The sequence below is a fragment of the Atractosteus spatula genome, chromosome 5, assembly GCF_055471065.1.
Source record: "Atractosteus spatula isolate fAtrSpa1 chromosome 5, fAtrSpa1.hap1, whole genome shotgun sequence".
In the NCBI taxonomy this organism is placed as follows: domain Eukaryota; kingdom Metazoa; phylum Chordata; class Actinopteri; order Semionotiformes; family Lepisosteidae; genus Atractosteus; species Atractosteus spatula.
This window is the reverse complement of record NC_142710.1, coordinates 15817897-15831591: the sequence shown is the minus strand read 5'-3', so window position 1 is coordinate 15831591 and position 13695 is coordinate 15817897. Positions and strand designations below refer to the sequence as shown.

Below are 13695 nucleotides of genomic sequence, written 5' to 3'. Positions count from 1 at the left end.
GACATCCTTCAGGCCTGTTTAGAAATTGGTCATTTAAAGGCTGCCTATAAAACCTGATGGACTGGGGTGGGAGACCCCTGTCTTAAGCAAACATGATTCATCCTGGATTGTGGCTTTACACACTACAATATGGCACCTTATTATAAAATTATATGGCACATTTTAAAAGCATGCTGAGGAAAGAGAGACTCAATCACACCGCTGTAAAGAATTTAGAGATCACTGCACAGACATTCAAGAAACCAAATTTGAGCCTGCTCGATGCAGGATGCTGGAAGTGTAAACCGAAACACCCCCAGGAGCAAGCCCAGAGAGTGGGCCAGGGATAGGGGGCGCTCCGTCAGACCGGAGGAGCAACTGCAGCTCTTTGTCCAATGGTGTCTGCTTCGCTGGCACTGTGCGGAGGACACTGTGTTCTCTGCCCTCGGAGAGACGCCCCCACCCAGGCAGGGGTGCGCATGCTGGAGCTGTCTCAGACTGCACAGGTCACACACCCATTCGCTGCGACCCCAGCATGTTGTCAGGTCCTCATTGGTCGAGCCATTAATTCAGCAAAGCTGGCACATACTTGAAAGCATCAAAAGCTCCTCTTTATCTCCTTGTATCTTCAGGTCATTTAAGACCATCTGCAACAGGGCATTCCAAAGTCTTCCTAGTCTGTTTTTTTTACATTTTGTTCCCAGCTTTATACCAGTGTCTCAAGGCAGCTCCATCTTACAGTTATTTAACAGAAGCGTGCTGCTTGCAGCTTTAAGTGAATTCTTGTGCTCTATCAATTCTGTTTGGGTTAAATCAGAATCGCTATATTTGCCAGGGCCAGGGAAGATTGTGGCACAATAGGTTAATTCAAAGTGGCATCATAGAAAACGCATCTGTCAGGGGAGATCAAATTACAGGGCAAACGCTGCTCGCTGGTTAGAAAAACAAGCCAGCAGTGCACTGCGGATTACGTGCGCCAGTGTGTGTGTCTAAGGGGGCTGGGAATGAAGGCTAACTGGGCCAACGCACTCCTTCTACCCCTTCCAATTAGAGGCGGTAATTATAGCTGCCACTCCTGGCTTCGTTTTCCTCTCCATTACCGATTACAGAGCCGATATCTCACATCAAGATTAATAAACAGCAAGGGTTTTACATTTTAAAAATATATCTGCTTTGCATGTTTCTTTCCCTCTCGCTCTTGTTGTCGCTCCGTGTGTCATGATTTGCCTTAGGACCCTGATTTCCTAGCAACAGCCTGCCACCACACATTTGGCAGAGGTTCAACATTTTCTTTGTGAAAAATGGCACTGCTGCTCTCCAGTGCTGCTGCTGCAGCGAGATTGGCTGGTGCAAGTGCTCTAATAATTCTGTTCCCCTCCAATCGCATGACAGGACAGCAGGCACCTTGAGACTTTCTGCCAAGCATCATTAATCATTGCTTTAAGGCACTTTGTTTGTAATCTGATCTAAAGATTACAGCAAAACAAGTATGTGCATACCATATAACATTTGTTTAATGAAAATCAACAGAGAAAATGAAACAGCAACTACATCAGAAAGGAAATCTATGATCTCTCTTTAAAACTGGGGTGTTTTTGAGCTTCTGTCAAGGTTAGTGGAGGCTACTGTTAGAGGTGGTGGTTAGGTGAAAGCTGCAGTATATATGAAGCACAAATGAGCCCCTTGGCACCAGATCACAGTAAATGTGTCTGTCAGACGTCCTGAAAGTAGAAAGATGGGTTTTACTGAAATGCAGCCCAACGTTCAATGTCAGAAAGGATGGGTGGAATCCGTCTCTTGTTTTTAAACCTCCCAGCACCGTCACAGCACTTTTATGCCCCTGCCGAGAGCTCACTGGCTGGATCCGCCGTGTATGCTAATGCAAAGTGGAGTCTGGACGGAGACCACCCAAACTCTCAGAACAAAACCACCACTCAGGATCACAGAGCATTATTCCTGAAGTGTTCTCATCACTAGAAAATTGATTTAGCCAGCAAATGTTTTTCTTGACTCAAACAGCCAGGAAAAATATGGAAACTGATGATCGTGGACTCTTTCCCATGTTTAAACTGTAGTGTTAAGATCACTTTTTTAATAATTGTATTCAGTAAAAATACTTATTTTAAATCAATAGCTTCTCAGAAACGAAGTCTTAAACCATGAGGGAATACCACAGAAATTTTAACCAAGAAAAACATACGGAAAAAAAATACAGTGCCTAATATCGTTATAGTATAAATGTCCAGTGGGTTTCACCTTCCCTCCGATAAACGCCTAGACTGGTGCTTGGATTTTATTCTGGGGTGGGCATAACACATCTTTACATAAAGCGTTGTGGGAGTATGGAACAAGGTACATACTGTTGAAGTCAATACCCTAGCTTCTTTCACTAAATGTTGGGCTGTGATCCTCAGAATAATTAGCTAATGACATACAAGCTAGATGGGCCAATTTGACATCTCTTTTGTACCTTTTCTTATGTTATTTCTGAGTGGGTACAGGTCAGATTCCAGGCTTCATCTTGTTCTACCACAACTTTCTCTAACACTGTATCGTGATGCAGTTTGACAATAGGTTATGATTCATAGTTAAAATGTGTTCTACATAAATTAAAAATCAGGAAATACATATTTAATAAAACATGTAATCGGGCATGACCATTACTGCATTTTTTCACCGATTTACCCTTTTTGAGTTTTTAATTTAAACACTTTTGAGTTGATCTTGGTGCAAACATAACCAATATGCATCTTTAGTGAATTTTGATTATTTTCTGATGCTGGTATCGGATTTACAGACAGGATTACAATGGGAAGATGTTTTGCACAAAAATGAGTCAAATCTAAAGTTAACCCCAAACCTACAGCAGGACAGCGCCCCCTGTGCCCTGGGAACAGGAACACCAGGAATAGCTGCTCATCCTGCTGGAAAGATGAACTTTTGTAGTTTTCCTGTTGCTGCTTTTCAAAACTACAATGGGGAAAAAGGTCAATTCGTTTAGAAACAGTCTAATCTCACAAAGCATAAGCAAAAAACATTATTTTTGGAGGAGATGAAAATACAAAACCATGCTATTTTGGTCCAATGTTTTGATAGGATCTTCGGTGGGCTCCGAGTGCAGCCTGTAGTTTTCTTTGCTGTGTTTAAGGCTTCATTTGACAGTTATTAATTTCTAGACTCGTACTTGGCACAGGAATCAATAAAAGCTGTGTTGAAGCCTACAGCAGTGAGCTCTAAGAGGCTGCAGGAAACATTAGCACTGTGGCCCAACAGCTGAAAGGAATAACTGTATTTTCAATGAACTCACTGGCTGGGTAATCAATTTTCACACTTCTCCACCAGCTGTTCGTTTTCAGCGGAAACTACCGCCCTGGATATAGACAGTCTAAATGCATTAAACATGCTTGTGTACTGGATATATTACACGTATCTGGAGACGGTGTTATCATAGATCATAGTATTTTTTCCTGACCTATAGGGAAACAAGGTGACCCACTGGGATCTAATTGCACAGACCTCAAGCAGAAATGTTCATTTCAGCTTTACTCCTGCACAGCTGCGCGCTTCGCATTCACAAATGCTTGTTTTTTCTAGCCCTGCAGTTTGTTTTCTTCTTTCGTCAATGATGACAAGACTTTCGCCAAACATTGGAATTCACGGTTTGCCCTGGGTCTCCAAAGGTACGTACCTGTCTCAACACGCGCTGTGTGTGACAGTGTGTGAGGTCAGAGTTGGGGGAATGAGGGTTGAATCAATTCAAAGTAATAAAATCATTTTAAAATACCCACAGTGTCAGATTCAGCGTAACAACTAGTATCCTATATGCTATAACGGGCGATTCGTCCCTTCTTGCAGAAAAGATGCGCACATCAGAATGGAAACACAAGTCAGAAATTATATCTGCGTTCATATTTGACCATATCTTTCACCTGAGACTCAGCCCAGAGTGCTGGAGAGGACAGGATACCTGCAGTTACAGAACAGGCGGGCTCTGACCAGCTGCTCAGCAGAACAACTGCCCTTATAGACTAATTGGGTTTTCTGACAGGGATGCTAAATGATTATACCACATTATGGCTCTAGTCTGACCTGATTTTGATCTCCCATGACCTTTCTTCTAGAAATGTCACACCCGTGATTCAACTCAACCCCAGCACCACAGATGGAGCTTTTACTATCGTTTAATTTGCTGTTTATTAAATCCTGTTTGTACAGTCTATGGCACAGCGACAAGACAAGACAACCTCAGCACTTCCACCAGACGCCTCCAGGTTTGGGAAGGGGAAGCCCAGGTGCTGAGAAAACAGCTCTGAAGCGATAAGGGCAAACAGCACCCCGGTACAACGTCAGACCAACATCAAAGATTCCAAAAAAAAGTCAATCAGAATCACTTCTGGTGCTTTTTTTATTGGAACATTGACTATACAAAACCTCTAAGGTAAGGCAAATTTCAAAACTACTCAACTTTTTTTTCACTATGCAAAACTTCACACGTTTAGTCTATATACAACAAGGCACACCTGGATAAACCCCACAGCTCAGGGGCTGCTCTGTGTGGGACGTTGTGGATGTTTCTATTCATTGCAGCCACAGAGCAATGCAATCATCTCCTGCTGTGTCCAGACAGAGCACTTACTGCAATGTAGTAGACCTTGGCTTCCTCCACCAGCTTCCAGTTCTCCTCCAGGTCCAGGTGTTTCTCCTTCTTGTAGCAGTTTGCTGCTGCCAAGTTCGCGACCAGAGACCTGTAAGGACAACGTAACTCTCGTAAATGTTGGACGGCAGCCTTTCTCTGAATAATGACCTACATAAACTTTTAATTAAGAAAACAGCTTTGTCCAGTCATCAGTGGGCACTGATTTTATCCAGGAGCATGATAACTTTCTCATAGTACCTAGTCTGCAGTAACTCCTGTTTAAACACCTGATAAGAGTGAAGAGGTGTTAGTGGGGCCAGTAGGGGGCGCTCACCCCGCAGTCTGTGTGGGTCCTAATGGCCCAGTATAGTGATGAGAACACTATACTGTAAAATGGCGCCGTCCTTCAGATGAGACATAAAACAGAGGTCCTGACTCCCTATGGTCATTAAAAAACCCAGATTGTTCCTCAAAAGAGTAGGAGTGTAACCAGGGGTCCTGGCCAACTTTCCCATTGGCCTTTACCAATCATGGCCTCCTAAGAATCCCCATCTATAAACTGGCTTCATCACTCTGCTCTCCTCCCCACTGATAGCTGATGTGTGGTGAGCGTTCTGGTGCACTATGGCTGCCGTCGCATCATCCAGGTGGGGCTGCACATTGGTGGTGATGGGGGTGAGTCCTCATTACCTGTAAAGTGCTTTGAATGGAGTGTCCAGAAAAGCGCTATATTATTATTATTCTTATTATTATTAGGGGCTTTTCAACATCCACTGTGTCACTATTTACTCTAGGCCCACTACATAAACTATAAGAAACTGATAGAGCGACAGGAGAAAAGTCTGTGCGGTTTTCCGTTTTCTTTTACCGGAACAGCCTCTCACACTGCCAGCAGAGCCACAGAGGGCATTCGGCATCATCCCAGGATAGACTCTCAGTGGAGCTTGGTGGTGGTACCAGGGTCAGAACTACCATTTCTAAAAGGCGCAATGCACTAACAGAATATGTAGCTCCATGCAGACACAGAGGTTTCAGAATTACTGATCCTGAGAAAGCCACATCCTTCAGTCAAAGAGTCAAAGTCAAAGAGCAATTTTAAGCAAAAAGAAAGAGTTCAATGTTCAGTGTTTTATCTACACACTAAAACCAGAATAAAAGACATCAATCCCAAGGTTCTGTGTTAACTAACGTTTATGGTCTGTGCTGTGGCATGGCAATAAGCACTTACAGCAGAGGGCAGATGCTATAGCCCGAATACTGTACGCACCTGCTTCCCCTGTAAGACTGAAATGAACAGGTAGGGATGTGAAAAAAAACTACATTCCCCAGCATTCCCTAGAGTTCCCACCAGGCCAAAGACCTGGATTTTAATTGGACACACCTGCAGCTGACAAAGGGCTGCAGGTGTATAAAAAAGGAAAGGTAGCTCTGGGAAATAGACAGAAATGAAATTAAACACAAAAAAGAAATAAAAAATATCCGTGTGAGTTTACGTCTGGAAGGAAAAAGGAGGTTTTCGATATTAAAGGACAAGACATTGTTTTGTTTGTTCACTGGCAAAATGACCTAGTTGTCCAGTGTGTGGACAGCTGGTGACTGACTGCTCTGTCATTTCTACTGAGTGGAACTAGGCTCTTCTTTGTTTGGATATTTTTGTCTTGATTTGCCTTGATTTAAGTGTGGAGCTTCCTACACAGCAGTATGAAATAAAAGCTCCAAACGCACTCTGTTTCAGACACCAATTTGCTTTGCCCGACTATCTGTAATATTGGAAGGCCGTGTTCAAGGTCCAAAGCACGGTAAGGAAGGCCAAAGGGTCCTGGGTGCGATTCTGGCCTGTCTGTGTGGATTTTGCATATTCTCCCTGTGTTTCTGTGGGTTTTCACCTGGATCCAACCTCCCAAAACAAGGCCAGGTCCGATTGTCTACGGAAAGCTGGCCTTACAAGCAGTGACATTCTCTCAGTCCTTCACTGTGGCTTGTGCTTTCAGGGTAAACCTTCTGATCGTGAATACACCTATCCCATACACCACAGAACATACTAAACTACCATCTGTTTTTCACCAGCTAAACACTCAGAACACAGCTACACCACACCGAGACTGCCGGGAATGTGGCATTTTCAGAAAATGAAAACATTCGCCTTGTCTATCTTGTCGCTTTTGTACTAATGTAACAAGGGGCTCTCACAATCCGACAGTGCTCAACGCTGCTCTAGTCGTAGGGTTAAAATTCAATACAAAACAGTTAATTAGCTGAATGAAATAACTTGAAATAGATTGACTGCCGACTATCCCGACATGACCAAGCTAAAACAAACCACTGATATTTACCAGTGAGCCCTTTAACCAATGTTACAGTAATTTGTGTGGCTATAAAAAATAAACGTTAATTTTTTTTTTCCCCACGGAGAAAATATACATTTAGCAAGCTTCAGCAAAATTGCCAAAAGCTCCACTTTTATTTTTCTTTTCACAAAAAGTCATTCCCCATTAGTTCCTGGGTCCACGCAGGGACGGACAACTCCAGATCCCCTACCTGGAGCTGCTCTGACTGGAGGCTCTTCGGGGGGCAGTAGAAGGAGGGGGTTGACCTCCGTCATTTTGCTTTCTTATCTGTACAAAAGCACATCTTATCGTGGGGGCTCTCACATTCTGGGTTCTTTACACTTCCTGCCAAAACTTCTGACCCCTGCTCTGCCTGATGAACAGCTATAAAAAGCACGGGGAGTCCCCTAGAGCTGTGTCTGACCTTTCAGGCGTATTCCTGTGCCTCAGCTACTGTTCATCTCTTAATATATTCAAGCCAGTCTTTACAGCCTTGCCGAGACGCCACTGACTGACATCTTCAGTGGAAGCAGATTAAGGCTTTGTGCTGCAGACCCTTCAGAAGGGCTATTGATCCTCAAATGGGCTGTCAATGAGGAACAGAATGAACAAGGTGTATTATAAAATGCTTGGTGACCTCTCTGCCTTCATCTGCACCAGGGACAGGCAGAGAAATCTGCCCTACAACTGAAAACCATAAATTAGGAGACGAGTTTGAAAGCTCTGCATTAAAAAGAACAACAATTTCTACATCTACACATACGCAAAGAGCATTGTTCAAATCCTGACTCATGCCTGCATTACGTGAACTGTAAGGTGCTGCAAGCACTAAGAGGACTAAAAAAATCAATATTTTTTCTGTTTCATGCAATGTCTATAAAACCAATACATAAACTCAAGATTCTGAATCTATCAACCTGTAATTTATTAAAAAAGCCGTACATCATGAAAGAAGGAGCTGTTTTATTTTAGCTTCTGCATTCCAGATAGATATTTGAAACAGTATTAAAGCATAAAAATGCATTCATCTCAATGTGGTCTTTGATCATCATGAACATTTCCTGTATTCAGATAATGGCATTCATATAATGTGGGTTGTGCCTCATAAAGTGTGCGAAAAACACTTAAGTGGAAGATAGATTTATAACCACTCTATTAATACTCTATTAATATCACAATCTGGTGATAAACAGATAAAAACGGTAATAAATTTATGACGAGGGTAGAGAGAAGAAGTACATTAGCCAGTACAGCAAACATGCTACACTGAAATTCATTTCTTGGAACTGAAAGAATTTTACAACTGCATAATTTATGATTTAGAAGAAACTGCTAAGGGAGCCGGAGTTCAAACTAATTTTCAAAGATAAGAGGTGCCTTTCATCTTTCCTTTCCAATTTTTTGGTTTTAAAGACATATTTAATATTTTGAACTACTGGAAGATGAGTAAAGGGGTGTCCTGTGAGAGAGAACGTCTGTAAACTGCTGTAAAGCAGCAAAATGCTGTCATAAAAATGCTACTGGAAGCTGTAGTTACAAGGTAGTAGCAAAGCTGTCAAAAGATGTCTAAAACATGAAAAACAGCTTTAAAACAGATTTTCTTCCTTTCTTTAATTCTTGCTAACTGTCAACTGAATTTTTTTTCCTCATTTTCTAAATTCTTGAGAGATTGTTTACAAGACTTTGGAAGGTTTTCCCCCTTTCAGATTTTTTATTTGAAACTCTTTCACAGTGAATTTTCCGTTCTGCAGACCAGCTTCAAATCTTTTGCATATTACAGTACCTGTATCGGCAATCTGGCTAAAAGCTATCAATGAAATATTAATGAGGAAGGCAGTGATATTAAAACCAGTGATGGGCATGATACGACAAGGCCCAGTCCGAAAGAATTTTTCACCTCTAGAGACATATTTAGAAAGCTTTTCCTTTTTATACCTATATAAAATATCTGGGGATCACCTGGTCTTACTCCAACAATCCTCATAGCAGCACCGAATTCTGAGAACTGCACATGCTTCCCTCTGAAAGCAACATTCACTTTGCAAAATCACTCAAGAAGAGCAGAAGAAGAAGCAGAAGAAGCAGAAGCAGAAGAAGAAGAAGCAGAAAAAGAAGAAGAAGAAGAAGAAGCAGAAGAAGAAGAGTGACAATCAGGAAGAGGCTTTTGGTTCAAGTAGCCCGTTTGGCTGCTAACCGCTAATTGATCTAGGATCTTTCCCAGCTGCTTCTTGAAAGAAGATGGACTATCGGCTTCAACAACGTGTTTGGACAGCCTGCCCCCACTCCCACAAGCCTGTGTGTGTTATTCAGCATCCTCAGGCTACCTTGGCTCACACCAGCTGTGCAATTCCTCCTGCCCTTTCTGACTCGAACTGGTGACATTCTGACCATAGGGTCTACCTCTCTTGGCCTGATTCTTAAGATCTGTATGATGACTTGTTTCAGCCATGTTTTCACTTCACAAATACCATTTAACAATGATTAACGGATTGAGAAATACATTCAGACTGCTGCAAACGTCTCCAATTACAAACACTGTTTCCTGCGGCTCAGGATGAATTCACTGCAACAGAATTTGAATGACCAGCTGTCAATGTGCTATTGCACTGTCTCTTGGTGATACACTGGCAAACCGAACCAGATTCGGACAAAACCAACTCTAAATGGGTTTAGTTTGGGGCGTGCTTCCATTTTTAACTGACATCAGAGTGCAACAGCACTGCTTTTAAATCTCTCGGCAAAAAGAGGTTTATCAGCAGCCCAGGAAATGCCTGAGAACAGAAATCCCAGCACATCCTGAGGAAACAAGAAGGGCGCTCCCCCGGACAGCCGGCTGACCTGTTGTCGCCAGTGATGCAGGCTGCACAAGTTCCTGTCGGCTCCTCGCTCTGCTCGTAGTAGTGAGCGTCGACGTGGGCTTCCTCGGCTTTCCTCTTCAGGATCTCGCCGAACTTATCCGTGCCGATGCAGCCGAAGAACGTCGCCACCTTGTGAGGCTGCTGGATCATCCACTGGGGAGAGAACAACAGGAAAGACAATCAGCTCGGTGGGCAACATCTGCACCCCGAGAGTGTCAAACAGGCACTGGATGCAGACCTGCACACCGGGGCTGCGCCTCCAGAGCCAAGCATTACAACAACACTCCTACAATCTATTTCACTCCCTTCCTCCTTCTTGGAGAAAGACCCGGCTACCTATCTCAGCAAGGGGCTGGGGAAGGTTCAAGCACCTCCACATCAAACATTCTCAAGACAAGAACAAAACGTCCTCCTGTTCCAGCTAACACAAGGAACAGTGTAGCTGATCCTGCTTTAAACAGGATGATGAAAAGGCCTTTTCAGAGCTGAGTGCACATGGGTTTAACCTTCTAAGATTTATTGTTGCACATGATGCTATGTTTGCTTGTTTTACTGCAACCTTGCGTATGTTCCTGACAGGGCCCCCTTGTGACAAAGACGTTGCCTCTGCCTAGAATGACCTGCATATACGTGGAATTAATCATCTCGCACAAACCAGAGCTGCTACATCTCTATAAAAAGGTTTGCACAGTACACATAAATTCTCCCTGTTTATTCCACACTGAAGAAATATGAGACAATGCAAACCACTGCTATTTTCATTACATCCATCTGACACGACGGCCTTGGTTTCATTCTGCAGCTGCATTAGAGAGAAGGCCCCTGAGGTGGGGGAGTAAAGACACTGGGCCTACAACCTCTCTTGGAGCCCTAGAGAAAGCAAGACCACTGCAGCTAAGACGCATCTGCTGAGTGACCAGTTCCCACCGAGCTCACACTGAGGCCTCAAGCAGAGCCAAGATCCGAAACATTTTTTAAAAAACCCCAAGACCACAAAGGCTCACAGGTAAGGACTAATTTAGGGTAAAGAACTTCTGGATTTCCCAGCTCATTTCAAGAGTGAAATAAGCAGGAACAAGAGCCATAGGAAACATCTGTATGGTCTGATTTTCAAAGATGAGAGAGAAAAGAAACGAAACTGGTGGTGGAGACATCGGATGTTCGCACTGGCGTTTAAATGATTTTAAAACGCAGGTGTACCTCTCCTGCCCAGTGCAGAGATAACCCATTGAAGTCATTATAAAATCATGCAATTACGATAAGTAAGCTCTCTTTCTCAAGCTACTGTACGAGTAAGGAGTTCTGTCAATTAATTTCCATCCTGGAACCCCGCTGACAAGCGCTTTCCAATTGTGACTTGAATAAAAGATAATACCTCCATTACTACCAGGCACTATCTATGGGTTATGGAAAGGTCAAGCAACCCAGCAATGGAAATTCATGCTTAGTCACATCCCAATTATCCAGCAGTGCCAGACACACACAAATTGACAAATGCACATCAAGATGCTTCATTACAGTGGAACGGAGGACTGAAATTAAGCAGCAGGCAGGACACTGCGAGGGATTTCGCCCCAGGCAGCAGATAAAACAGCACAGCCAAAGCAAAAGCTATTCCGGAATTCAGAAAAATAAAAAATAAAAATCAGAAAAGGGGGGCAGGCAACTGCGGAAACCCCACGAAGCAGGGTACCAAGAAACGCATGCAGAATAGTCTGTTTTCCCCCATCTTACTGAGGAGAACAGTATATTTCAAATGAATAACCATTATTTTAAGCAGTGAATGATGCCTTTGACTTAACCTTATTACAAACAGACCCCCCGGTGGTCCTGGACACCCTGTGGAGCCAGTGTGTGTCCGGGCAATAACTGGGGGCAGTAAGTGACCGTCTTCAGTCTCTTTTGAGTTTTTCGGCTGTTGCTCTTACATACTAAATACCGCCACTGCCGCTGTTTTGTTTTCAGCTCATCTATACCATAAAGCAATGCAAAAAAATGGAAACTCGCAAGCAGACCTTTTAAAATCTGGAATATCCATTCCTTCCCTCCTTTTCCAATAATTCCGCTTTATCCCTCGAGGAGCCGGAGCCTAACCCTGAACTTTTGAGAAATGAAAAAAATAACAGCTGGGCAGTATCTCCTCCCATACAAAGCAGTAATAAATGTCCTGCTGTGGACAGCGAATCACGCTGCTCCTGAAGGATGACAATCCCTTGTCTCATGCAGCACTTCTTTCGGCTGATAAATTGAGCTGTTTGTATCTAACGCATTAGAGTAATTGCATTGGTACCCTATGCAACAGGTTAGTCAGATTGATTCACCTTTGACATGTCATAACAATTTAATACTGTTTAGCTTAGCGAGTCCATTCATAAATAAGGGCTATAAAAAGCCCTTAACCTGAAAAGCTCTTATAACCAGCAGAGTCCTTAGGGGATTAGAAGTCTCTGCAGCAGATGATGGCAACATTAATTACAGGCTTATCAACCTGGCAAAATTCAATACAGACTATTTTTAGGAGGCTGAAATAACTCTCTGAAGGCTGAACCCAAAGAGGGTATGAAAAATCTATTCTGCTCTTTTAGCTCCACATTGTACTAACACTACCAATTCAGGGAGGAAAAAAAAAGCTAAACGTCTGCCCATCAATACCTGTCAGTAGTGACATCAAAAACCAGAAGGCAAAGGGCTTGTCAGAGCGTATTGACGATGATGAGCCGTGGCAGGCTCTATTAAACCACTCTTTCCTGCAAAGTGCCAGTGATCAAAGAGAGAGGGCTGAGTATTTTTCACTCAATCAGGTAACAAGCTCTTTTTTTCTCCGGCTGAAGCCTCTGGTCGATGTCTTCTATCACTCCGATGTCATGCACAGTTAAGGTTCTAGAGCATGGCATGAATTAGGCTTGCTCCCGCTGTCCAGAAGGGCTCGCTCCCGCTGTCCAGAAGGGCTTGTTCCTATTGTCCAGAAGGGCTTGCTCCTATTGTCTAGAAGAGCTCGCTCCCGCTGTCCAGAAGGGCTTGTTCCTATTGTCCAGAAGGGCTTGCTCCTATTGTCTAGAAGAGCTCGCTCCCGCTGTCCACAAGGGCTTGTTCCTATTGTCCAGAAGGGCTCGCTCCTGCTGTCCAGAAGAGCTCGCTCCCGCTGTCCAGAAGAGCTCGCTCCCGCTGTCCAGAAGGGCTCGTTCCTATTGTCCAGAAGGGCTCGCTCCCGCTGTCCAGAAGGGCTCGCTCCTATTGTCCAGAAGGGCTCACTCCCGCTGTCCAGAAGGGCTCGCTCCCGCTGTCCAGAAGGGCTCACTCCCGCTGTCCAGAAGGGCTCGCTCCTATTGTCCAGAAGGGCTCACTCCCGCTGTCCAGAAGGGCTTGCTCCCGCTGTCCACAAGGGCTTGTTCCTATTGTCCAGAAGGGCTCGCTCCTGCTGTCCAGAAGAGCTCGCTCCCGCTGTCCAGAAGAGCTCGCTCCCGCTGTCCAGAAGGGCTCGTTCCTATTGTCCAGAAGGGCTCGCTCCCGCTGTCCAGAAGGGCTTGTTCCTATTGTCCAGAAGGGCTCGCTCCTATTGTCCAGAAGGGCTCACTCCCGCTGTCCAGAAGGGCTCGCTCCTATTGTCCAGAAGGGCTCACTCCCGCTGTCCAGAAGGGCTTGCTCCCGCTGTCCAGAAGGGCTCGCTCCTATTGTCCAGAAGGGCTCACTCCCGCTGTCCAGAAGGGCTCGCTCCCGCTGTCCAGAAGGGCTCACTCCCGCTGTCCAGAAGGGCTCGCTCCTATTGTCCAGAAGGGCTCACTCCCGCTGTCCAGAAGGGCTTACTCCCGCTGTCCAGAAGGGCTCGCTCCCGCTGTCCAGAAGGGCTCGCTCCCGCTGTCCAGAAGGGCTCGCTCCTATTGTCCAGAAGGGCTCG

General features: G+C 44.4%; 1 protein-coding gene across 2 annotated transcripts in view; it reads right to left on the bottom strand.

The window, feature by feature from the left end:
* adka (adenosine kinase a) overlaps nucleotides 1-13695 on the bottom strand; it is a 134409-nt gene that overhangs the window by 62290 nt on the left and 58424 nt on the right. For both annotated transcript variants that reach the window (XM_088915238.1, XM_088915240.1), the window contains exons 5-6: nucleotides 9781-9953; nucleotides 4616-4724 (exon numbers count right to left, since the gene is read on the bottom strand). In XM_088915238.1, the coding sequence (XP_088771364.1) occupies nucleotides 4616-4724; nucleotides 9781-9953 (282 nt within the window). The remainder of the gene's footprint in view (nucleotides 1-4615; nucleotides 4725-9780; nucleotides 9954-13695) is intronic.